Consider the following 25,197-nt stretch of genomic DNA (forward strand, 5'->3'; position numbering starts at 1 on the left):
GATAGAACGACTTAACCAGCATCTTATCCCCAACGCAGATGTGTGATCTTTGGCTTTCCTAGAAGATAATGATCTTCAACTGCTCTTGGATCTTCAGCTGGATGAATACATAACAGATATTCAAGACCATCATACGCCAGATAAACCAAAGATCACAATACTCTTTATTTTTAAATTTATTATTATTATTATTTGCAACATATTTTACTAACTCAGGCATTTCATAAGCTCAGATCTGACAGTTGAACATGGGTTGTTCTTACGAAGTGGGAGTGTGGTAATTTAAGGTAAATGCTGGACATTCATTAACATTCAATCATTCTCACAGCACATCAGGAGACTGGAAGACAAATGCCGCGTGATATTTTTTAGTAAATTGATTATTTTCCTATTACTAGTGACTACTATGGTTAAACATCAAGATGAAAAACCAAGCTACTTGCTATAATAGCCACCTAACTTGGCATTGCTCGTTAGAGTTACTTGATGTACTTTAAGATGGAATTAATACTACTCTATAAGATACAATAACAAAAAATATAGCACTATTCTTCAAGAATGATGCTCAGTTAGTACAGTTGGAAGTCTCCTGCAATGTCATTTGTTGAGGATCATTCTCAAATGAATTAGGGAGATAAAGTTACTTATTCTGATACAGAACATAATTATCTGTACTGCTGCCATTGATGCAAATGGAAGGAGGATGAGAACTGTTATATATGTTACACTTTATCACCATAAAAGAGAACTGAGGCAATCAGCAGTCCAGTGTTTCCATCATGTGAACAATCATAACCAACTACGTCTTATGCTCAGAGTTGATACTGATTTTGTCCGTAACATCATATATAACACAAATTATTAGGAACTGTCCATTACTTCTATCCTTCGCCCACAATAGAAAAATATACAATCAATATGCTTTCTGCCAGTGGGGCAGGAATGGTCTCATCCCTTCATGTTCCAAGATTCTTACAATATAAATGAGATATTTCATGGTACTAGCTTTCTGCACTGTAAGATGATTAACACACACTTTTAAATACTGCCCATGGGAAAATTTGTCACAAAAAGCAACACAATGGAAATAATCAAACCTAACTAACACATCAAGGATAGGTTTATTTATTTGTAGTTCTGTGACACTAAAGATTGTAGTAATGAAACCTCATGGCTACATGTCAAGTTCGGATACAACTGCACATCATTTATACTAAGCTATTAAATTAAAGGTTGTGTGAAAGTGGATTATGAAGAATGTTGTTGGTTCTGTGAGGATCTTTATAGTTTCTTCCAACTGAGTGAGCTGTTGAAGAAGAGCAAACATAGGGAAGAATATTGCAGTACTTAAGAACATTAATACATTAATTCCTGTTTATCTGAAGGCTGTAAATAGTTATTTTTAAGAGGCTTTTCAATTTTATGTTCCTTTTGGGTAAGTTTTCATCACTGCAAGAAAGTGTGTTAGTAGCACTCTATTGCTCAACAACTGTTGATGAAGAAAGTATGTAATTTCTTTTAGTGATTGTGTTTGGGCATTTGCATGGTTTGGTATGGTGTGGTGAACACGTAATTTTCTAACTAGTACCAAAGATGAAAATTAAAGCAAAATGACATGTAATACCTCCAGAGACATTTAATGCTATGGGGTACAGACACATTTACTGTAAGATATGTTCCATAACAATTTATTTGTTGTGCTGACATTCAAAAAAATGACCAGTTTGATGCAGCTATCTATACTACACTATACTGTGCGAACCTCTTCATCCCTCCAGAACTTTTTTAACGAATATCCATTTGAACTGGCTTACAATAATCAAGTCTTGGTCTCCCACTTCAATTTTAGCCTCTCACACTTCCCTCCATCATCAAATTATCTTTCTCTTGATGTCTCAGTATGTACATGTAAACAGATTCCTACATTTGGTCAAGTTGCGCCACAAACTTATTTTCTCCTCTGTTTAATTCATTAAAATTTCATTAGTTACCTAACCTACCAAATTAATGTTCATCATTCTCTTGTCACATCACATTTCAATTGCTTCTATTTCCTTCTTATCTGTACAGCTTACTGTCTACTTTTCGCTTCCATACAAAGTTGAAATGAAGACATATACTTCCAGAAAAGATTTGCTAACACTTAAATTTACATTAGTTAAAATATCTGTCTTTCTCACAAAAATTTTCTTGCCATTGCGACTGCATTTTTTAACCTGTTTACTTCTGCAATCATCAGTTATTTTGCTCCGCAAATAGCAGAGCACATCATCTACTTTCAATGTCTCATTTCCTAACCCAATTTCATTAGCATCATCTCTTTAATCCAACTACATTTCATCACTCTTGTTTTACTTCTGATGATATTCATCTTATGACCTCTCTTTCAAGACATAGTTTACTGTTGAAATGAAAATATGTTTTCACATTCCACTGTAATTATTGCCAAAGGTTGAAAATGTTGTCATTTCAGAAATTTTGTTCCACTGCCACTGTGGGGCATACCTGCAAAAAAATAATGTAACAATCTGTTCTGCTCAACCTATTCTCCAAAATTTGTTGCTGTCTCAGACACAATTAAAATGTCATCGGCAAATCTTATTTCTTCTCACTGCACCTTAATTCCCGTTTCAGATTTCTCTGGGTACCTTGATAGCTTGTTCATTGTTGCTTTTAGATCTTCATTTATAATATGCTGCTTCTTATATACTACCGCATACTTTTATTATTTGTGGTTTTAATAATTCTTCTTTTTTTCCCCTAAGGTGCTTATAACTAAATGTTGCTAATAGTAGGCCATCTGCTACGATGACCCACTCACTGTATATCAGAATCCTGATCTGATGGTTATTACAATCAAAAAAAGTTACCTCTAGTATGTTGAAAATAAACTGTGATTTAGACTGTTACTTTTTGTTTTTATACAAAGCACAAAGTTTGAAGATTCAACATGTTACCAGGTAGTTATTTGGTTGTCTGGTTAGTGCAAATAACAGCAATTTAACTCAAGTCTATTAAAAATTGTACTGAGTGAGTCAGTGAGTCTAAAAGCATCAAAGTTTGTTTATTAAATAATTAATATGTATGATTGTGTGGGTGCTAACGCACTTGTTCTTGTCAAAAATGAAATGAAACCATGAAGGGGCCTATATGCTCTGTAACATCTTACAGAGGAGGCAAAATTGTATAATGTTCCATTGTTATCCAAAGAGACATTCACATTTATTTCTACATTGCCTACTTTCCACAACTTTCTTCCCTTAGCTCTCCAGTTCTCCTCAGATTCCAATAACAGCATTCACATTTTTAAAACCACAAGGTTTGGCCAATACTGTCTCATATTGCTGGTAGCCCTGTCTTTGTTTTGTTACTTGTACATGTTTCTTCCTTTACATTAATATAGCTTCAAAGGGATAATAACGTATCTACAAAATCCTAAATACGAAGGTTGGAACTTAAATAGTGGTAACTATTTATTCACAACCGATACAAAAGAGTTACATGTTTGCATTTATTACTGTCCTTCAAAGTAGTCATCAGCATTGTGTAGAAACTGTTGCCAGTGATGTGGATGGCATAGTATACTGTTAGCAGAGCCTGTTCTGTTGATGGTGCGAATGGAGCGGTCTACTGCCGGTCGAATCTCTGGAACAGTTCTGAAGCGAATGCCACGAAGTGGTTCCTTCATCTTCAGAATCAAATCAAAGTCACAAGGACTTAAGTCCGGGGAGTATGGTGGATGGTACAGTACTTCACAGTCCCATTGACCAAAAAGAGCAGCCACAGGTTGCACTGTATGCGCCCGTGCATTGTCATGCAAAATGATGGGTGGGTTGCGCAGAAAGTGTCGCCGCTTCTTTCGCAAAGCTGGTCACAGGTGATGCTCCAAAAATGAACAATAATACTGTGCACTGACAGTCTGCCGTGGAAGAATGTAATATGTCAGGATAACACCATCACAATCGTACACGAAAATCACCATAACTTTCACCATACTGGGGCTCTGACACACTTACGACTCTCGCGGTGACTCGTAATGACGCCATTTGTTGGACTGGCGTTTCAGTTTTGACTCGTACGATGTGGACCATGTCTCATCTAGTGTTACGATATGGCATAAGAAAGCCTCTACTTTGATCTCATAGCGCTCCAAGTGCGTCTGAGCAGCGTCGTAATGCATCCATTTTTGCATTTCCATCAATTCATGATGAACCCATCATGACGTGTCCTTCAGGATGTGACGCACAGTCATATGCACTAACCCAGTTTTATGGGTGAGCTCACGAATCGTATGGTGTCGATTACTGTCCACTAATGCAGCAACAGCATGCACTACTTCTTCAAAGACGTTAGGACAACCTGTCCAACACATGTCTGCCACAGTTTTCCGACCTTTGTTGAAGGCTTTTACCCCATGTGCCACTGTTGTGTACAGCAATGCCAATTTCCCGCATGCCTATTGAAGACCTTGATGACACTGTCATGCTGTACAACCTCTGGCACATTCAATCTTGATCCAACTCTGTTGTTCGTGTTTTGAAAACACAGTGACACCGTTACGTTAGACTGCTCGCTCACACGTGACTGTGTTTCCCACAATAGTGTACACGCCAGTGACGTGGGACGGGCGAGTCCATTTGCTCGGAAGTAAGGTAGGTGTGTCAACAACGTGTGCTATCAGCGACAATAGTAGATTACACTGCATAGTGTCTCCACAGCAGTGTTGCCACTATTTAAGTTCCAGCCTATATATAATGTACCTGGATAGACAAAAAAATCTACTCACCAGGTGGCAACAAGAGAAAACACGTATAAAAGGTATTACAGTTTACAAGCTTTCAGAGTCAGTGGCTCCTTCTTCTGGCAGAAGAGTTGGAGGGTAAGGAAGAAAGGTGAAGGAAAAGGACTGGTAAGGTTTAAGAAAGGGAGCAGAGTTCAGAAAAGGCAACCAGAACCCTGGATCAGGGTACACTTACCAGATGGAATGAGAATGAAAGACTGTTTGCTGGGTACTGTACTGTATGAGTTTTGAAAACTGGAGAGCTTAAAGGTGAAAGACAAGCAAAATGCAAGGGAGAGATTACTGATAAAACATTGTGCATGAGTTAATAAGAGTGAAAAGCTAAATGCATTCTTTGTGATAGAGATTGGAGGTGGAATGGAAAAATAGACAGATCAGAAAATGAAAGATATAGAAAACTAAAAGGGAGTGAAGAAAGGAACAGTTACTATGAATAAATGCTGAGACCAAAGAAATTTATGTAAATTAAGGCCAGGGGTTGGAGACATTCAAGGACATGTTGTAGAGCAAGTTCCCACTGCGGAGTTCTGAGAGACAAGTGTTTGGGGAAGAATCCAGATAGCACATATGGTGAAACAGGCACTGAGATCATGACTGTCATGTTGTAGAGCACACTCTGCAACAGGATGTTGTATGTTGCCAGTATACACCCTCTCCTTATGTCCACCATCCTAACCGATAACTTGGTGGTAGTCATGCCTAAATAAAAGGCTGAACAGTGTTTACATAACAGCTGGTACATGATATACATGTCACAGGTGGCTCTCCCTTTGATAGCATATGTTTTACTAGTTAGAGGGCTGGTATATGTGGTGATGGGAGGGTGCAAAGGGCAAATCTTGCAGCAGGAATGGTTACAGGGGTAGGAGCCATAGGGTAGGGAGATGGGTGCAGAAGGAGTGTAGGGTCTGATATGGATACTGTGAAGACTGGTAGGACAACGAAAAGCTATTCTAGGTGTGGTGAGTAAAATCTCAGACACAATGGATCTCTTTTCAGGGACATGATTTTAGGAAGTCTTTGCCTTGTTGAAGTAGCTGATTAATACATTATTTTTATCCTGATCTTGAAAAAATTGATCAGGCTACTTTGACATTTCTATGACTTCCTACAATCTATTCTGGCCAAGATTTTGTCCACCACACCTAGAATAGCTATTCACTATCCTCCCAATCCCTACAATATCCTTGTCAGACCCTATGCTCCTTCTGCACCCTATGGCTTCTACCCTTGTGATTAGAGATTAGATTAGATTAGTTATTTGTTCCATAGATCTGCACTGAGGAAACTCTTGGGATGTGGAACATGTCAATATTTATTTATTTTTTTTTTTTAAGCTGACATAGCAATATTAATAGTATGAATATATACAATACATCATTTGTTTCTATTAAAAAATTTGTCAATGGAGTAGAAGGAGTTGGCCACTAGTAAGTCTTTCAGGCTCCTTTTAAACTGATCTTTATTTGTAACTAAATTTTTTATGTTTGCTGTCAAATTATTGAAGATGAGTGCTCCTGAGTAGTGGATCCCTTTTTTAACTGAAGTAAGTGCTTTTAAGTCCATGTGCAGATCATTTTTGTTCCTGGTATTGTATGTATGAACTGAGCTGTTTGTTGGAAAGAGAGGTATATTATTTAGGACAAATTTCATTAAGGAGTAAATATACTGAGAGGGAGTAGTTAGTATACCCAGTTCTTTGAAGAGGTTTCTACAGGACGCCCGTGAATTTACTCCACAAATAATACGTATTACACGCTTTTTGACTCTGAAAACTTTTGTTTGACTTGAAGAGTTACCCAAAAATATTATACCATATGACATTATGGAATGAAAGTAGGCAAAGTATGCAAGCTTTTTCATTTTTATGTCACCTATGTCAGCTAACACTAGAATTGCAAATACAGATTTGTTAAGGCGTTTCTGCAGTTCTGTGGTGTGCTCCTCCCAACTGAATTTATTATCAAGTTGTAATCCCAGGAATTTAAGACTGTCAACCTCTTTGCTCTTCTTCATATTTTATGCATATGGTGAGTGGAAACCTCTAACAGTTTCTGAATTGCATATAGTGAGTCTTTTCGAAGTTTAATGTCAGTGAGTTAGCTTTAAACCATTTATTAATATCCATGAAAAATCATTAGCAGATCTTTCTAGAACTACACTCGACATAATATTTATTGCAATACTTGTGTCATCTGTAAACAAAATGAACTCTACTTCTGGCAGTGTAACTGATGAGAGATCATTAACGTACACAAGAAAAAGCAATGGCCCTAAGATGGATCCTTGTGGGACACCACATGTAATTTCTTCCCATTCTGATGATGACTGATGACTTAATTCACTAGTCCCTGGCACTGACACCCTTTGTTTCATGTTAGCAAGATATGACTTGAACCTTTTTGCAGCACTGCCCGTGACACCATAGAATTCTAATTTATTTAAAAGGATGTTTATTTATTTATTTATTTTATTTATGCATTTATTTTACCTGGCAAGATTAGGGCCTTCAGGCCCTCTCTTACACCTAACCAGGCATACTCAGATTCAACAAATTTCAGTTTCTACAGAACATTAAGGACGTATAACATGTTATACAGTATTAATGTTAAAGAAAAAAAATAGAAATTATAAAAGTAGTACAATGATAATTATAACAATCAAAAAATAATTATAACAATCAAGAATAATAATAATAATAATGACTATGTATATGAAAGTAAACATATTTTCTTTTATGAATGTCAGTCCTATTGCTAGTTGGGAATTTTCTCGTTATATTCTTGCAGCTTGTGAGTTATTCTCATCAAGCAGAGACAAAAGACGATGGAATGGGGTGAAAGAGATATAGAAGAGGTAGATAGGTTAGAGGAAGAGAAATAGAATGGTAAAATTCGAAGCTATGATGGAGAGGAGAAAAAAAAAAGATGAGAGGGGCACAACAATGGTGGCTATACCGTTCCTAATATGTAAGTCTTGAGTCCCCTCTTGAATGTTGAGTGGTTCTGGATAAGACGCAGATCACAGGGGAGCACGTTCCATAGTCGTATGACTGAGATGGAGAATGACACGGAGAAAGATTTTGTGTTATGTAAAGGTACAGCCAAGATGCTAGATGTATCCGATCTGGTATTGCGGTTGTGGAATGATGATAGGTGTTTAATGTGAGAAGATAAGTATTGAGGGCACCAGTGGCTAAGAAATCGATGAAGTAAGCACATCGTGTGGAGATCGCGTGCCTTATGTGGGGGTATCCAACCTAGCTGGGAATATGAAGGACTGATATGATCATACAACCGTATATTGCATACGTATCTAACGCAAGCGTTCATCACTAGCTCGAGGCATCTCGAATTTTCACTGTTTGTGCCGTGTTGAACTACATCACAGTAGTAAAGATTAGGCAAGACTAGTGATTGGACTAATTTTTGTTTAACATGGGTTGGAAATATTTTTCTAAATTTTTGAATTGCATGTAGAGAGGAGAGCGATTTCCGGCAAGCTGTGACTGTTTGTTCTTCCCAGTTTAGGTGTTCATCCAAGATTATTCCAAGGTCCTTTACTGTTTTTTGGTACGGTAGTTGGGTACCATTGAGGAGTATTTGAGGGACTGTTTCGCGAAAGTACCGACTGATTAACTTTGGATGAGATATAAGTATGACCTGGGATTTCTTGGGGTTTAGTTTCAGATCTAGGTTCTGTGCCCATCGAGAAACAGAGCCAAGATCTGCGTTCATACTCGCTACTGCGTCAGCAATGTTCTTGGGGCTTGCACTTATGTACAGTTGGATGTCGTCGGCATATAGATGGTAGTTGCAGGAGTGAATCACTGAAGAAATATCATTAATGTACAGTGAGAAGAGTAATGGACCAAGGACGGAGCCTTGGGGAACTCCAGAGCGCACGTTTTTCCATGATGACTTTTCCGACCCACAAATGACTTGTTGACTTATGTTTTTGAGGTAGCTGTCGAACCAGTGTATTGCACTGTTTGAGAAATTCAGCTGCTTCATTTTAATTAGTAATATATCAAAGTCAACTGTATCAAAAGCCTTGCTAAAGTCAAGTAGTGTTAGGATGGTAGCTTCACGTCTGTCCATAGCATGTTTAATGTCATCAGTTACTTTGATTAATGCAGTTGCTGTACTATGGTGCTTTCGAAAGCCTGACTGATATTTGTCGTGGATGTTATGAGTTTTGAGGTAATCCGTCAGCTGTTCATGGACGATGTATTCTAGGCCTTTAGATATTGCAGGAAGTATGCTGATCGGCCTGTAGTCACCTGGCGACTTAGGGTTGTCAGTCTTGGGTATAGGTTGAATTAAACTTTGCTTCCACTCAGTAGGATATGTACTACTGATAAGAGACAGGTTGAAGATGTCTGTGATAACTGGAGTAATAGTGTTTACGACGTTCTTAATCATGCCAATGCTCACTCCATCATTTCCTACTGCCTCGGAAGAGATTCTCATAATTGCCTTGTGTACTGTGCCGGTAGTGACATGTTTTAGGAAAAACTTGTCTCTCGAGAGATTAATATCTTGGGGCTGGTAATTTGTCGCTGCGTGGCGGTTTACAGCTGTTGAGAAGAAATCATTTAATTCTTCTGCAGACGCTTGATAAACAGCGTCAGATCTTTGCTTCCCTATACCGAAACTGCGCAGTTTTTTCCACAGTGCAGCAGGTTTTGATATGCCGCATACGACAGAGCGGGCATGTCTGATTTTGGCATTCCTCACGCTTTGCTTGGTTCTATTTCAGAGTTTCCTATAAGCTTCGTACGCCTCGGGAGTTGGGTTACGCTTGAAGGCCCTATGTGCAGCATCACGTTTATTCATTAACTGGCGTAATGCAGTGGTGAGCCACGGAGTGGGAGCTCTCTTTACCTTGACAGTGCGTTGAAGAGCATGTTTATCATACAGTGCAATAATTTTGCAACATAATTCCCGAATTTTTCCGTCTAAAGTCGGTTCATTGCTTATATCATGCCAAGGGATGTCTGAGCAATCCTTTTGAAGAGCGTCATGGTTAACATTTTTTAGGTTTCTGTAGGTTACCAGGTGAGATTTTTCTTTGGTAGTATGTACTGAGTAATTTATGAATATCATGTCATGAGCGGAGAGTCCTGGAGCGGATGTCTGATTGGCGCGAATTATTTTATCTGGTCGCTTTGTTGTGGTTCACACAATCAAATGCCTTTGACAAATCACAGAAAAAAACCTGCTGCTTGTAATTTGTTATTTAATGAATTAAGTACATTTTCACTGTAGGTGTAAACAGGCTTCTTGATATCAGAACCCTTCGGAAATCCAAACTGTGTTCTTGATAATATGTTATTTGTGGTCAGATGGTTGAGAAGCTGCCTGTACATTACTTTTTCTAAAATTTTTGAGAATGCTGGCAAAAGTGAAATAGGTCTGTAGTTTGATGGTATCTCTTTATCCCCTTTCTTGAATAAAGGCTTAACATCTGCATATTTTAGCCAGTCAGGAAATGTCCCAGTTAAAACTGACTGGTTACACAAGTAACTTAGAATTGTACTAAACTCACAAGCACATGTCTTAATTAACTTTGTTGATACTTCATCGTAACCACTAGAATGCTTTGTTTTTAAAGATTTTATTATGGAAGTTATTTCTTTTGGTGAAGTGCGTGACACATTCATGTACCTGAAGCTATTTGTAAAGGCTAGTTTCAGATATTCAAGGGCATTATTTAGTGATCCTGACAATCCCATTCTATCAGTAATGGATATAAAGTAATTGTTAAATAGATTTGCCACACTATGCCCATCGGTTACTAAGGTATCATCTACCCTTAATGCTATTTGCTCCTGGTCCTTTCTGGTTCTACCAGTCTCCTCTTTCACTATATCCCATACTATTTTTATTTTGTTACCTGACATTGCTATCTTCTTCTCATAGTGCATTTGTTTAGATATCTGAATTACTTTTTTTAATATTTTACAGTATTCCTTGTATTTAGCTAAATCATCAGCATTGGAGCTATTCTTGGTCAACAGATACATTTTCCTTTTTGTCTTACAGGAAATCTTTATTCCTTGTGTAATCCATGTTTTTATTATAGACTTCTGTCTAATTTGAGTAACTTTTAGAGGAAAACAGTTTTCAAACATAGTACTGACATTGTTCATGAATGTGTTATATTTTTCATTCATATCATGAGCACTATAAACATCTTTCCAGTTCATATCTTTGAGCAGTTTTCCAAAACACTCAATTTTTGGTTGATTGACTACTCTCCTGTACTCAGATTTAGCAGTCTTGATAATCTGCTTAGAATTTACATCTAAAACAAGGAGCTGCATGTCATGATCTGATAGTCCATTTATTACAGGTTTTACGATTGATTTTGTTCCTTTGATTTGTCTATAAAAATGTTATCAATGGCTGCCCTTGAGGATTTAGTGATCCTAGTTAGAAAGTTTACAGTGTGAGTTAGATTGAAAGACAACATTATTAACTGCAGTAAATGTTTACTGGAAGATTGCATTATAAAATCTGTATTAAAGTCATCAGCAATCAAACTTCCTCTTAAAAAACCCAAAAGAGCTTCTAGACGATTTATGAGTAGATTATAATTTCCTGCAGGTGCTCGGTAAATAGTTACTATTATATTGGATCTGTTATGGAACTCAAATTCTGTTGCACGTGCTTCTAGATGCTGCTCTAAACAGAATTTATTAATGTCAATGTTCTTGAATTTATGGCAGTTTTTAATAAATCCATATCTACTCTGCAGAAGTAGGAAGCTATCTTAAATCCTGAAATGTCTAACATATCTATACCAGTGATCACTTGATGTTCAGAGAGGCAGATTATGTCAATTTGGTTAGACGAGTTCATTTCATTAATACAAATGAGTAGTTCATCAACTTTATTTCTGAGTCCTGGAATGTTCTGGTGTAATAAAGGTAACTGATACTGTATACTAATGGTATTATAACTGCTTTGGCTAAGATGAACTGGCAGTTCTGATTACTTTCTGTTAAACATTGTTTAAATGGAGGCTGTATGCTAAAGTCTGACTCCTGTTCATCTGTTTTCTCAAACTGAGTGTGTCTGCCAATATCTCTTAAAACTCGTTTTCTTTCCCCCTTCCCTATCCTAAAAAAGGCATCCCTCTGACACCTGTGACCACTGGTATTTTACCACTTGTGACAGTGTCCCACTTTAAGTTTTCTGCAATCAATCCAGACAGTTTTCCCTTCCCTTTCCTATTGAGGTGAAGGCCATGCCTAGTGTAGACCCACCTATTGATAGCATCCACAGGAATCAAACCAATATGGGACCCTATATCCGTCCTAAGCAGCCACTCCAACTCCAAGTTTACCCTCCCGACGGAAGAGTTGAAATGAGGCCGATCATGGCGTCTCAACATAGACACAAATCCCACACTCTTATGCTTCGTTGCTTATGCTATCTTCACGAGGTCACTCTCTACGGAATATTCAGAGTCTTTGTCAACGCTATTTCCTGGACCACCCACTATAACCACAGCATCCTCCTTTGTGAAATCCTTGCATAAAGAACCTACATCCTCTGTTACCTGACCCAGATCTGCACTAGGCTTGAAAAAGTTTGTGACCTGGTAATCTGGACCTAGATTTTCCTGCAGTAGTTGGCCAACACCTCTACCATGGGAGCTACCTAACAACAGAACTTTCTTTCTCTTTACAAATTTCCCTACCTTTTCCAAGTCCTTGAGAGCTTGTTGTGCCCTTTCTATAGCTTCAGCTACACGAGGCTCATCCGATTCTGACTGAGGCAACAGGTCAAATCTATTTTCAAGATTTATGACAAAGCTGTCTGATGCTCTCCTTTGCTGTTCCCCCTATTACCTGTTGCCACTTCCCACCTCTGCTCACCCTTCTCCCTCTTTAACATGTCCAGATCCTCCCTTGCCTTGTCTAAGTCAGCTTGAAGAACTGCAATTTTCCCTTCCTGCTCCAGTATTTTCCTATCTCTAATGCAGATCGTACAATACCAGTGTCCCCATTTCCCACACCACTACATTCACCCCAATGAAAGAAACTACAACACCCATCACACCCGGAACAAACAATCCTACAGCATGTCACACACTTCTCACTCATGGTAAAAGCAGAAATCGTATAAACTGATTTAAGTACTGACTAAAATGCAAACAAAGGACCCTAGAAACTATTCAGGCAGATGTAAATAAATTGAAAGAGTACTGAATAAAAAAACTGGTGATTACATATAAGTTTATGTCACCGTTTACTTATGATACGCGCGCATGAAATGAAGCCTAAAAGCCATGCTATAGGCGCGAGAAGGAAAATAAACTTCTTACCCTGTTTAATCTTCTTTAACACTTCACTAACACTTCCACTAATGTAACACTTATATCACATTTATACCAACTGGAAACGTTTACATATAAGTTTAATTCACTGCTTACTTACGATTTGCATGCGTGAAATTAAGCCTAGGATTCGTGCTACAGTCTCCCATAAGTCCAACCCCTCGTCCAAGTCGTGGGAGATGGGCAACGGCACAAAGTAGGGGACTGCCCATAGGGGCGATGTACAGCAGGGACTTCGTGTGCCCCAGGACCGCTACGATAGTTGGGAAGGCCCTATGGGAACCCTGAAACGTGACGGCTAACGGGGCTCTGGTGAAGCTGCGATAGGCCTAGCAAGCCAGTAGTGGATAAATCAACTGCTTTCAAAAAGGGAACATGCCTCGGATCACGGAACGGATTTAAAGGAAACCGACCAAGCAATGGAAAAGGATTACGAGATGGTTTACAACTGGGCACCTTAAACGTAAGGACTCTAACTGGGAAGTTAGAAGAAATTGTAGAAATGATGGAAAGGAGGAAATTGGACATCTTGGGACTTGCTGAGACTAGGTGGAGAGGAGTTGGTGAAAAACCACTAAGTAAAGGATGTAAACTGTACTGGATAGGGAATGAGAGGGGAAGAAATGGAGTGGCAATAGTGGTCTGCAGGAGGAGGTGGAAGGTATCAATGATCGAATGATAAAAGCCAGAGTACGAGTGAAAGGAAAAAGCATTGAAATCATCCAAGCATATGCCCCACAGGTGGGGTGTACAAAAAAGGAGAAGGAGGAATTTGAAGATGACATGCAAAAGCAGCTAAATGGAGGTAATCAGATTATAATAGGGGACCTCAATGCACATGTTGGCACAGACAGGAAAGGATTCGAGGAGATAATGGGACCAGAGGGCTGGGGGAACCGAAATAGAGAAGGAAAATTGTTGCTGGAATTCTGCAAGAAGAATGGGCTGGCGATCGCAAATTCCTGGTACAAGAAGAGAAGTAGCCACAAAATAACTTGGTACAGTGGAGACTGGTCCCAAACTTCAGTAGTAAACTATGTACTAGTGGATAGGCAGATGATGAGCAGCCTCACAGATGTTAAGGTCATTCCATCTGAGGCCTTAGACAGTGACCATCGGCTGTTGGTAGCCACCCTGAGAGAGAAAAAAGATAGGAGGGCAACAGACATACAGGAGAAAAGGTTGAAGACATGGATGCTGAAAGAGGATGAACGGAGGACCCAGTACCAGACACTGATTAGGAAGAAGCTGCCAAAGGAAGATCAGAGAACAGTGGAAGAAGAATGGGGAGATTTTAAGAGGGCTCTAGTTGAGGCAGCTGAGACCGTGTGCGGAAGAACTAGCACAAAGAGGAGAAGTAAGGAAACCCCATGGTGGAACAACATATGTAAAGAGGTAGTACTTCGAAAGAACAAAGCCTTCAGAGAATGGTTCCAGACCCGAACAGAGGAAGCTAGGGTAAAATATAAGGGAAGCAAGAAAGCGGCACAGACCATAGTAAGGGCGGAGAAGAAGAAGTGGATGGAAAAATGGACAAGAATGTTAGAAGAGGACAGTGAAGGGAACAAAAAAGTACTTTACACCATGGTAAGAAATAAGAGGAACGACAGAAGCGAGTGCCTGAGGATCATGGATAATAATGGAAGAGTTGTGGAGGAAATGCATGAGCTCAAAAAGATTTGGAAGGAGTACTTTGAAGATCTGTTGAATGCCGTCAAGCGGGTAACTAACAGCGATGGAGAGCCTAAGGCAGCAGACGATTATAATAGTGGGGAAATTGATGATCTAACTTGGAATGAAGTGGAAGAAGCCATAAAGAGGATGAAAGGGGGCAAGGCACCAGGTTGGGACGAAGTGACAGTGGATATGATACGAGCAGCAGGAGAAGTAGGAACCCAGTGGCTATACAGAGTGCTGAGGGTGGTGTGGAAGGAGAACAGAATTCCTGAGGATTGGAAGAAAGGAATTATAGTCCCGGTCTTCAAGAAAGGGGATAAAAGGAGATGTGAGAACTACAGAGGAATCACCCTGCTATGCCACTGTGTAAAAATCTATGAAAAGATCCTGGAGAAGAGAATAAGAAGCAGTATTGAAAGTAGACTGCAAAAGGAGCAGTATGGTTTCAGACCGGGAAGATCAACAACGGACCTCATATTTGCGGTAAGGCAACTGCAGGAAAGGCACTATGAGTACGGGAAGGACTTAATCATGGCCTTTTTAGATATTGAGAAGGCGTATGACAGTATCTATAGGGACAAGCTCTGGGATGTGCTGAACGCAAAAGGGATAGATGAAGAGATAACACGAAAAGTCAGAAAAATGTATGAGGGAAGTGAGAGTTGTGTGAAAGTGAGGAGGGAACGTACTGCATGGTTCAAGCTGGAAAATGGGCTGCGACAGGGAAGTGCACTTTCGCCTTTATTGTTTATTATTGTTATGGATGAAATCCTACAGCAAGTATCAGATGCAATTGGAGATCATAAAATGAAAGCAGTGCTTTTTGCCGATGACCTGATGTTATGGGGAAATTGCGAGAAGGAGGTGCAAGAGCAGTTAGATGTATGGGAGGCAACGGCAGCACAATATGGAATGCATTTCTCTGCAAAGAAAAGTGAAATAATTGTCACAACAAGGAAGAAGAATAGGCCAAATGTGGATATAACTTGTGGAGGGGAAAAACTACAAGTGGTAGAGAACTTCAAGTACCTGGGAAGCATGATTGAAAGTAAGGGGGGAAACGCAATGGAAATAAATGAAAGGTGCAGAAAAGCAGGGCAGTTCTTCAAATGCATTATGGGGCTTATTTGGAGCAAGGAGGTGCCACAGAAATCCAAGGGAATTATATACCGAACCTACTTTGTCCCCATATTGGCATACAGAAGTGAGACATGGGTAACGCACAAAAGCGACAAAAGTAGAATACAAGCTAGTGAAATGAAGTTCCAGAAGAGCAGGTTGAGTGTAACAAGACGAGACAGATTGCGAAATGTGTATGTGAGGGAAAGACTAAAGGAGGAACCAGTACAGGACAGGATAGAAAAATCAAGACTGCAGTGGTATGGACACATGAAGAGAATGGATGAGGGAAGAATTCCAAAGATGATGTTTGATCTGCAACTGGAGGGGAAGAGGCCCCGGGGAAGACCAAGAGATAGATGGGTGAAGGGAGTGAAGGAATGTGTGATGAGAAGAGGAGAGAACTGGACGAAGGTGGAAGAGGGGGAATGGTGGAAAGACAGAACACGATGGAGAGGCTTGTGTTCCCGACAGACCCAGCCAGTGGCTGGAAACTGTCCAAGATGATGTGATGATTCGTGCTACAGGCGCGAGAAGAAAAATACGCTTCTTACCCCATTTGTGATCATCCCTATTGCAAAATTTGCCCTATGAACCCTCCTACCACCACCTATACAAGACCTGTAACTGGCAAAACATATACTATAAAAAGGAGAGCCACCTGTGATATGACACGCCACAAATCAGCTGTTATGTAAACATTGTTCGGTCTCTTACATCGGCATGACTACCACCAAGTTATCAGTTAGGATAAATGTGCATAGGGAGAGGGTGTATACCGGCAACAAACAATAACCCGTTGCACAGCATGCTCTACAACATGACAGTCATGACCTCAGAGCCTATTTCACTACATGTGCCATCTGGATTCTTCTCCTGGATACCAGTTTCTCAAAACTTCACAGATGGGAACTGGTGCTTCAGCACATCCTCAGTTCTCACTACCCAACTGGCCTTAATTTATGTTAATTTCTTCTGTCTCTGCATTTCTTCAAAGTAACTATTCTTTTCTTCACTCCCTTTTAGTTTTCTACATCTTTCATTTTCTAAACCTGTCTATTATTTTTTGTTGGCACCCTCTCACCTCTATCACATACAACACATTTAGATTTTTGCTCTTATTAAGTAATGCATAATGTTTTAGCTGTAATCTCTGTCTTGCATATTATCTATCTTCCACTTTTAAGCTCTCAGGTTTCCAAATCTCGTTCAGTGCAGTCCATAAGAATCATCTTTCCTTCTCATCCAGTCTGGGAAGTCTCCCCAGATCCTAAGTTCTGGGTGACTTTTTTGAACTCTACCCCCTTCCACAAGCCTCACTAGTCCTTTTCCTTCACCACTCTCCCTTACCCTTTAAACCTTCAGTCAGAAGGAGGTGCCACTGGCCCCAAAAGCTTGCAAACTGTAATACCTTTTATGTTTTGTTCTCCTACCATTGCTTGGGGAGTAGACTTTTTATCTATCCAATTACATTATATTTTCAAAAATTTTTATTTTTGTTGTTACAAGATCCTAAGTTATTCGAAATATTACAAAATCAATGAGAAATTTAGACCTTCATTGAATTATTAGAGCAAAACAGTTACCAAATTCTGAAGGCTGCTATACAGAAAATATGAAGTGTCACCTCCCTTTTGATGAAAAAGTGAACTCAGGTAAATTACAAAAATGACACTGCATTTACACCATGGACATTAAAGTACTGACCTGTACAAAACGAACAACCTCAAGAGAAACTTGTAAGGATATTGGTATCAGGTTGTTGTACAATATTATGAATGTCAGAAGATTATACCCGAAGTTGAGATTAATCATTTCTGAAAATGAAAACATATTGTGTTACAAAGTAAGAAAACAAAATATAAATACAATACAAACTTTTTTGAATGTCACGAGCATCCTCTAGTACAACATAATATTAAATGTCACAATAACCCAATTAAATAAATTTGTTGCTTACTTATTTCAAAATATAGGAACATCTACAAGAAACTAAAACCAAAGGGAATACCAATAAAGTGAGATGATAAGGATGACAGAACAAAAAGCATAACGCAAGAAGATGGATATGCACTTCTAACAGTGTGAGGCTAAGGGCACATACATGGAAGGTGGGAAAAACAGTAACAGTAATAATTTACTCAATATTAACTCTGGTGAACAGCACGTGTACAGCTCGTATCTAATCCTGGCAAGCAGTAAAGTCCTGAAGCATCACACACAGAGCTTCAATTCACAGACATCATATTCTGCACAGATAATGCCTGTCAAATACTCTTAAAACATTTTTTTAACAGATGAGTCAGTGTATAGTAGTTAGTAGCATCAAGGATTCAGAATGTTCAAATGTGAATTGTTGAGAGCAGTTCAAAATAAATGTTACACTACAAAATTATTTCATTAATCACATGATAATGAATCAGATATTTTATAACCATTGTAATGTGCCACTTTGGTCTGTTCATACAGAATGCTAGAAAAATGTTTACATAGCTTAATATTTGACATTTTACATTCTGACTAATGACTGTAATTTTCATGAAGGTAAAAGTGTGAAAATATTAAAGCATATCTGCCAATTGATATATCAACTATGGTCTGTTATTCTTATTTAGTTCTACATCTGAAGTAATTGCCCTTAGTTGTACTGTTGTGGTCATGAACATATCTGCACTTGCTTATCCCCTTTTGATTTTACAAAAAAATGTTATTTATACAAATAAAAGGAATGTACTGTTAGATATTAATATATTACAAATGATTCATAACAGACTGTGTACTAATCCATGCATCAAGGTGTGGACACTGAATACTTGATGGAAAAACTCAGTAACTGCCACTGTTAATCTGCATTCTTCCTTGAAGCCATATCATGTTACTAGCAGCAATTTGTTTAGCAAACAACTTTGCCTTTTGAGTGCCTACACACACTATTCATCAAGGTTGCTTCTTGTCCTACTTTAGAGTAAGATTTACAACACAATAAAATGCTGATTACCTTTTCGAGTATCAAATGTATTAGAAACTCACTATCTCAGAATAGATGATCTAAATGATTAATGGAAAATCTCATATAAGATATGAAACAAATACTAACAAAGAGATAGAGGGGCTGGCCAGTACTTACCTCAGCTCAGTACAGCCGATAGATACACATAAAACAGAACTGAAAATTTACATTCCTAGCTTTCGGAACTTTGTTCCTTCATCAGGGAGGAGAGAGGGGAAAAAAGGGAAGAAGGGAAAGTGGATTCAGTTACTCACAACCCAGGTTATGAAGCAACAGGGAAAGGTAAACAGGGAGGGTAGCAAGGATGGAGGCATGGTTGTCAGAGGGAAGCCACAGATATTCTACTGTAAGTACTGTGCCAGCTTCAAACCAAAGAGGATGCATACAGAAGTAAAGAGGTATATAGTATAAAGATAAACACAACTATGTAGGATGAAAAGATGCGTGAATGGCTAAAGAGGAAAGGGAAAGAGGAGAAGACTGAAGAGTGAATGGGAGTGAGGTGGTTTAACGTAGGTTCAGTCCAGGGGGATGGCGGGATGAAAGGATGTGTTGGAGTGCAAGTTCCCATCTCCGCAGTTCAGAGGGACTGGTGTTGGGTGGGAGAAGCCAAATGGCACATACGGTGTAGCAGGTTCCTAGGTCCCTAGAATTATGCTGGAGGGCATGCTCCGCTACTGGGTATTGGGCATCTCCTAGGCGGACAGTTCGTCTGTGTCCGTTCATGCGCTCAGCCAGTTTGGTTGTTGTCATGCCGATGTAAAAGGCTGTGCAGTGCAGGCATGTCAGTTGATAAATGACATGTGTGGTTTCACACGTAGCCCTGCCTTGAATTGTGTATGTTTTACCAGTAGCGGGGCTGGAGTAGGTGGTTGTGGGGGGATGCATGGGGCAGGTTTTGCAGCGGGGTCGGTTACAGGGGTAGGAACCGCTGGGTAGAGAAGGTAGTCTGGGAATATTGTAGGGTTTAACAAGGGTGTTACGGAGGTTAGGGGGCGACGAAAGGCAACTCTGGGTGGTGTGGGGAGAATTTTGTCAAGGGATGATCTCATTTCAGGGGTTGACTTGAGAAAGTCATATCCCTGGCGGAGTAATTTGTTGATGTTTTCGAGGCCAGGATAATATTGGGTGACAAGGGGGATGCTTCTGTGTGGTCTGGGGGTAGGAACATTGTTGTTGTTGGACGGGGAGGAATGTATTGCTCGGGATATCTGTTTGTGGACAAGGTCTGCAGGATAGTTGCGGGAGAGGAAAGCACTGGTCAGGTTATTGGTGTAGTTGTTGAGGGATTCGTCACTGGAGCAGATACGTTTGCCACGAATACCTAGGCTGTAGGGAAGGGAGCGTTTGATGTGGAAAGGATGGCAGCTATCAAAGTGAAGGTACTGTTGTTTGTTTGTGGGTTTGATATGGACAGAGGTGTGGATGTGAGCTTCAACAAGATGAAGGTCAACATCCAGGAAGGTGGCTTGGGTTTTGGAGAAGGACCAGGTGAAATTCAGATTCGAAAAGGAGTTGAGGTTATGGAGGAAATTAAGGAGTGTTCTTCACCATGAGTCCAGACCACAAAGATGTCATCTATAAACCTATACCAGGCCAGGGGAAGCAGCTGTTGGGTCTTCAGGAAAGCCTCCTCCATGCGGCCCATGAAGAGGTTGGCATAGGAGGGAGCCATCCTGGTTCCCATGGCCGTTCCCCTGATTTGTTTGTAGGTCTGGCCTTCAAAAGTGAAGTAATTATGGGTGAGGATGAAGTTGGTAAGTGTGATAAGGAACGAGGTTTTTGGAAGATCTTCGGGTGGGCGTTGGGAGAGGTAGTGCTCAAGGGCAGAGAGACCATGGGTATGTGGGATGTTTGTGTAAAGGGATGTAGCATCTATGGTGACAAGAAAGGTTTCAGGTGGGAGAGGAGTGGGAATGGATTTGAGGCGTTCTAGGAAGTGGTTTGTGTCTTTGATGTAGGATGGGAGTCTGCGGGTGATAGGTTGTAGGTGCTGATCTACCAGAGCTGAGATACGTTCGGTTGGGGATTTGAAGCCTGCTACAATGGGACGGCCAGGATGGTTCTCTTTGTGGATTTTGGGTAATAGGTAGAAGGTAGGGGTACGTGGCTCAGGTGGAGTGAGTAAGTCTATGGAAGCCGTTGTGAGGCCTTGTGAGGGACCTTGGATTTTTAGGATTTTTTGCAGCTCAGTCTGGATGGAGGGAATGGGATCCTGGGTGACAGCTTTGTAGGTTGAGGTGTCAGAGAGTTGACGCAGTCCCTCTGCCACATACTCCACACGGTCAAGTACGACAGTTGTGGAGCCTTTATCCGCCGGGAGGATGACAATGGAGTGGTCTATTTTCAGCTCCTTAATGGCACGGGATTCAGCTGGGGTGATGTTGGGGGTTGTCGGGATGTTCTTCAAGAAGGACTGGGAGGCAACACTGGATGTGAGGAATTCCTGAAATGTCTGCAAGGGATGGTTTTGGGGGAGGGGAGGAGGATCCCTTTGAGAAGGCAGTCGGAACTGTTCTAGACATGGTTCAACACTGGGTCTAGTACTTGGGGGCTGTGTTTGGGTAGTGAAGTGATATTTCCAGTTGAGGTTCCGGGTGAATGAGAGGAGATCTTTAACCAGGGCAGTGTGGTTGAATTTAGGTGTGGGGCTAAAGGTTAAGCCTTTTGATAGAACAGATGTCTCTGGAGGAGAGAGGGATCTGGATGAGAGGTTTAGGACTGAATTGGGACTGGTGATATGTGGCATTTGACTGTGGTTATAGTTGAGATTTGGTCTGTGTGGGGTATGTGCTGGGATGGGGAGATTGAGTAGGGTGGCTAGGCTAGGTTTGTTGGCTATGAGGGGGGTTTGTTGAAGGTTCTGTTGTGGTTGGTGTTTGTGAGGGATAGGCAGAGGGACCCCACTTCTTAGGTGTTGCACTAGCACTGTGGATAGTTTTTTCAGGTGGTGTGTGGCATGGAACTCAAGTTTGCAGCTGGCTTCTAGGATGATGTTCCTCAGTGTGTTCTCCAAGCAAGGGTTTGAGAGGTGGAGGACTTTGAAGAGAGATAGGAGCTGTTGGGAGTGGTGGTTACATGAAGTAGTGTAGAGATTCAGGACAAGTTGGGTAAGGGCTAAGGATTGAAGGTTCTGGAAGTCCAGGAGAGACTGGTGGAAGGAGGAATTGCACCCGGAGATGGGAACTTTTAAGGTAAGCCCTTTAGGGGTAATTCCAAAGGTTAAGCAGGACTGGAGGAAAAGTATGTGTGATTGCAGTTTGGCTACGGTGAATGCATGTTTCCGGAATGAATGTAAATAATGTGGTATAGGATTAGGGTACATAGTGGGTAACTGGTGGGTAGGGAAATTAAATAACTAAAGTTGAAATAGTAATCATAAGAAGGAGTAAAACACGGAGGGAAGGACGAGAAGGAAAGAAATTGTGTTGGTAATGTTCAATACCAAAGGAAGACCACTAAATAAGAAAAATACGGAAAAAGTTGACCAGACCAAGCAAGTATGTCCAGATCAGGGGAAAAAGAACACACGTAGCTCAAAAACTGAGATAGCGAATGGCGAAAAAAGATCGCGCGTGCCGCAAAAGTGATCGCGCGTGCCGCAAAAGCGATCGCGCGTGCCGCAAAAGCGATCGCGCGTGCCGCAAAAGCGATCGCGCGTGCCGCAAAGGGGATCGCGCGTGCCGCAAAAGCGATCGCGCGTGCCGCAAAAGCGATCGCGCGTGCCGCAAAAAAGATCGCGGGTGGGGCAGAAATGTCCCAAAAATTTTTTCTTGTGGCAGAGAAAGATAGCCAATGGCACAAAAATATCGCCAGCAACAAGAAATCGACGTAAATGGATGATACTGGTAGGTGTGGAAGAGATTGTTGGCAGTGATTGTTGGCTGGGAAACAGCGAATAACGAACGTTAAAACTATGGAATGTTGAATAAATAAATAAATAAATAAAAAAGAGAAGAGGACTATAAACGGAACAAGATAATAGGAGGAAGATGAAACTAGCACAGTTGGTGACGAAAATATTTGTTTATGTATATATAAAACACTGAAGAAGAGAAAGTGTTAAGATGACAGACGTAAGTGATAGCTAACAAAAGGGACAAAACAATGAAGGATGTGGACCATATAGGTGATCTAAATGATTAATGGAAAATCTCATATAAGATATGAAACAAATACTAACAAAGAGATAGAGGGGCTGGCCAGTACTTACCTCAGCTCAGTACAGCCGATAGATACACATAAAACAGAACTGAAAATTTACATTCCTAGCTTTCGGAACTTTGTTCCTTCATCAGGGAGGAGAGAGGGGAAAAAAGGGAAGAAGGGAAAGTGGATTCAGTTACTCACAACCCAGGTTATGAAGCAACAGGGAAAGGTAAACAGGGAGGGTAGCAAGGATGGAGGCATGGTTGTCAGAGGGAAGCCACAGATATTCTACTGTAAGTACTGTGCCAGCTTCAAACCAAAGAGGATGCATACAGAAGTAAAGAGGTATATAGTATAAAGATAAACACAACTATGTAGGATGAAAAGATGCGTGAATGGCTAAAGAGGAAAGGGAAAGAGGAGAAGACTGAAGAGTGAATGGGAGTGAGGTGGTTTAACGTAGGTTCAGTCCAGGGGGATGGCGGGATGAAAGGATGTGTTGGAGTGCAAGTTCCCATCTCCGCAGTTCAGAGGGACTGGTGTTGGGTGGGAGAAGCCAAATGGCACATACGGTGTAGCAGGTTCCTAGGTCCCTAGAATTATGCTGGAGGGCATGCTCCGCTACTGGGTATTGGGCATCTCCTAGGCGGACAGTTCGTCTGTGTCCGTTCATGCGCTCAGCCAGTTTGGTTGTTGTCATGCCGATGTAAAAGGCTGTGCAGTGCAGGCATGTCAGTTGATAAATGACATGTGTGGTTTCACACGTAGCCCTGCCTTGAATTGTGTATGTTTTACCAGTAGCGGGGCTGGAGTAGGTGGTTGTGGGGGGATGCATGGGGCAGGTTTTGCAGCGGGGTCGGTTACAGGGGTAGGAACCGCTGGGTAGAGAAGGTAGTCTGGGAATATTGTAGGGTTTAACAAGGGTGTTACGGAGGTTAGGGGGGCGACGAAAGGCAACTCTGGGTGGTGTGGGGAGAATTTTGTCAAGGGATGATCTCATTTCAGGGGTTGACTTGAGAAAGTCATATCCCTGGCGGAGTAATTTGTTGATGTTTTCGAGGCCAGGATAATATTGGGTGACAAGGGGGATGCTTCTGTGTGGTCTGGGGGTAGGAACATTGTTGTTGTTGGACGGGGAGGAATGTATTGCTCGGGATATCTGTTTGTGGACAAGGTCTGCAGGATAGTTGCGGGAGAGGAAAGCACTGGTCAGGTTATTGGTGTAGTTGTTGAGGGATTCGTCACTGGAGCAGATACGTTTGCCACGAATACCTAGGCTGTAGGGAAGGGAGCGTTTGATGTGGAAAGGATGGCAGCTATCAAAGTGAAGGTACTGTTGTTTGTTTGTGGGTTTGATATGGACAGAGGTGTGGATGTGAGCTTCAACAAGATGAAGGTCAACATCCAGGAAGGTGGCTTGGGTTTTGGAGAAGGACCAGGTGAAATTCAGATTCGAAAAGGAGTTGAGGTTATGGAGGAAATTAAGGAGTGTTTCTTCACCATGAGTCCAGACCACAAAGATGTCATCTATAAACCTATACCAGGCCAGGGGAAGCAGCTGTTGGGTCTTCAGGAAAGCCTCCTCCATGCGGCCCATGAAGAGGTTGGCATAGGAGGGAGCCATCCTGGTTCCCATGGCCGTTCCCCTGATTTGTTTGTAGGTCTGGCCTTCAAAAGTGAAGTAATTATGGGTGAGGATGAAGTTGGTAAGTGTGATAAGGAACGAGGTTTTTGGAAGATCTTCGGGTGGGCGTTGGGAGAGGTAGTGCTCAAGGGCAGAGAGACCATGGGTATGTGGGATGTTTGTGTAAAGGGATGTAGCATCTATGGTGACAAGAAAGGTTTCAGGTGGGAGAGGAGTGGGAATGGATTTGAGGCGTTCTAGGAAGTGGTTTGTGTCTTTGATGTAGGATGGGAGTCTGCGGGTGATAGGTTGTAGGTGCTGATCTACCAGAGCTGAGATACGTTCGGTTGGGGATTTGAAGCCTGCTACAATGGGACGGCCAGGATGGTTCTCTTTGTGGATTTTGGGTAATAGGTAGAAGGTAGGGGTACGTGGCTCAGGTGGAGTGAGTAAGTCTATGGAAGCCGT

At 41.0% G+C, this 25,197-nt stretch overlaps 1 protein-coding gene across 7 annotated transcripts in view; it reads right to left on the bottom strand.

The window, feature by feature from the left end:
• The window catches only part of LOC124606775 (probable phospholipid-transporting ATPase IA), a 642,579-nt gene that overhangs the window by 170,195 nt on the left and 447,187 nt on the right, over positions 1–25,197 (bottom strand). For all 7 annotated transcript variants that reach the window (XR_006978725.1, XR_006978722.1, XR_006978723.1 and 4 more), the window contains exon 7: positions 17,654–17,763. Coding sequence is in view for 3 of the 7 variants with exons in the window: in XM_047138832.1 (XP_046994788.1) it covers positions 17,654–17,763 (110 nt within the window). In the remaining 4 variants the exon portion in view is untranslated. The remainder of the gene's footprint in view (positions 1–17,653; positions 17,764–25,197) is intronic.

The sequence above is a fragment of the Schistocerca americana genome, chromosome 3 (genome assembly GCF_021461395.2).
Source record: "Schistocerca americana isolate TAMUIC-IGC-003095 chromosome 3, iqSchAmer2.1, whole genome shotgun sequence".
NCBI classification, from domain to species: Eukaryota; Metazoa; Arthropoda; class Insecta; order Orthoptera; family Acrididae; genus Schistocerca; species Schistocerca americana.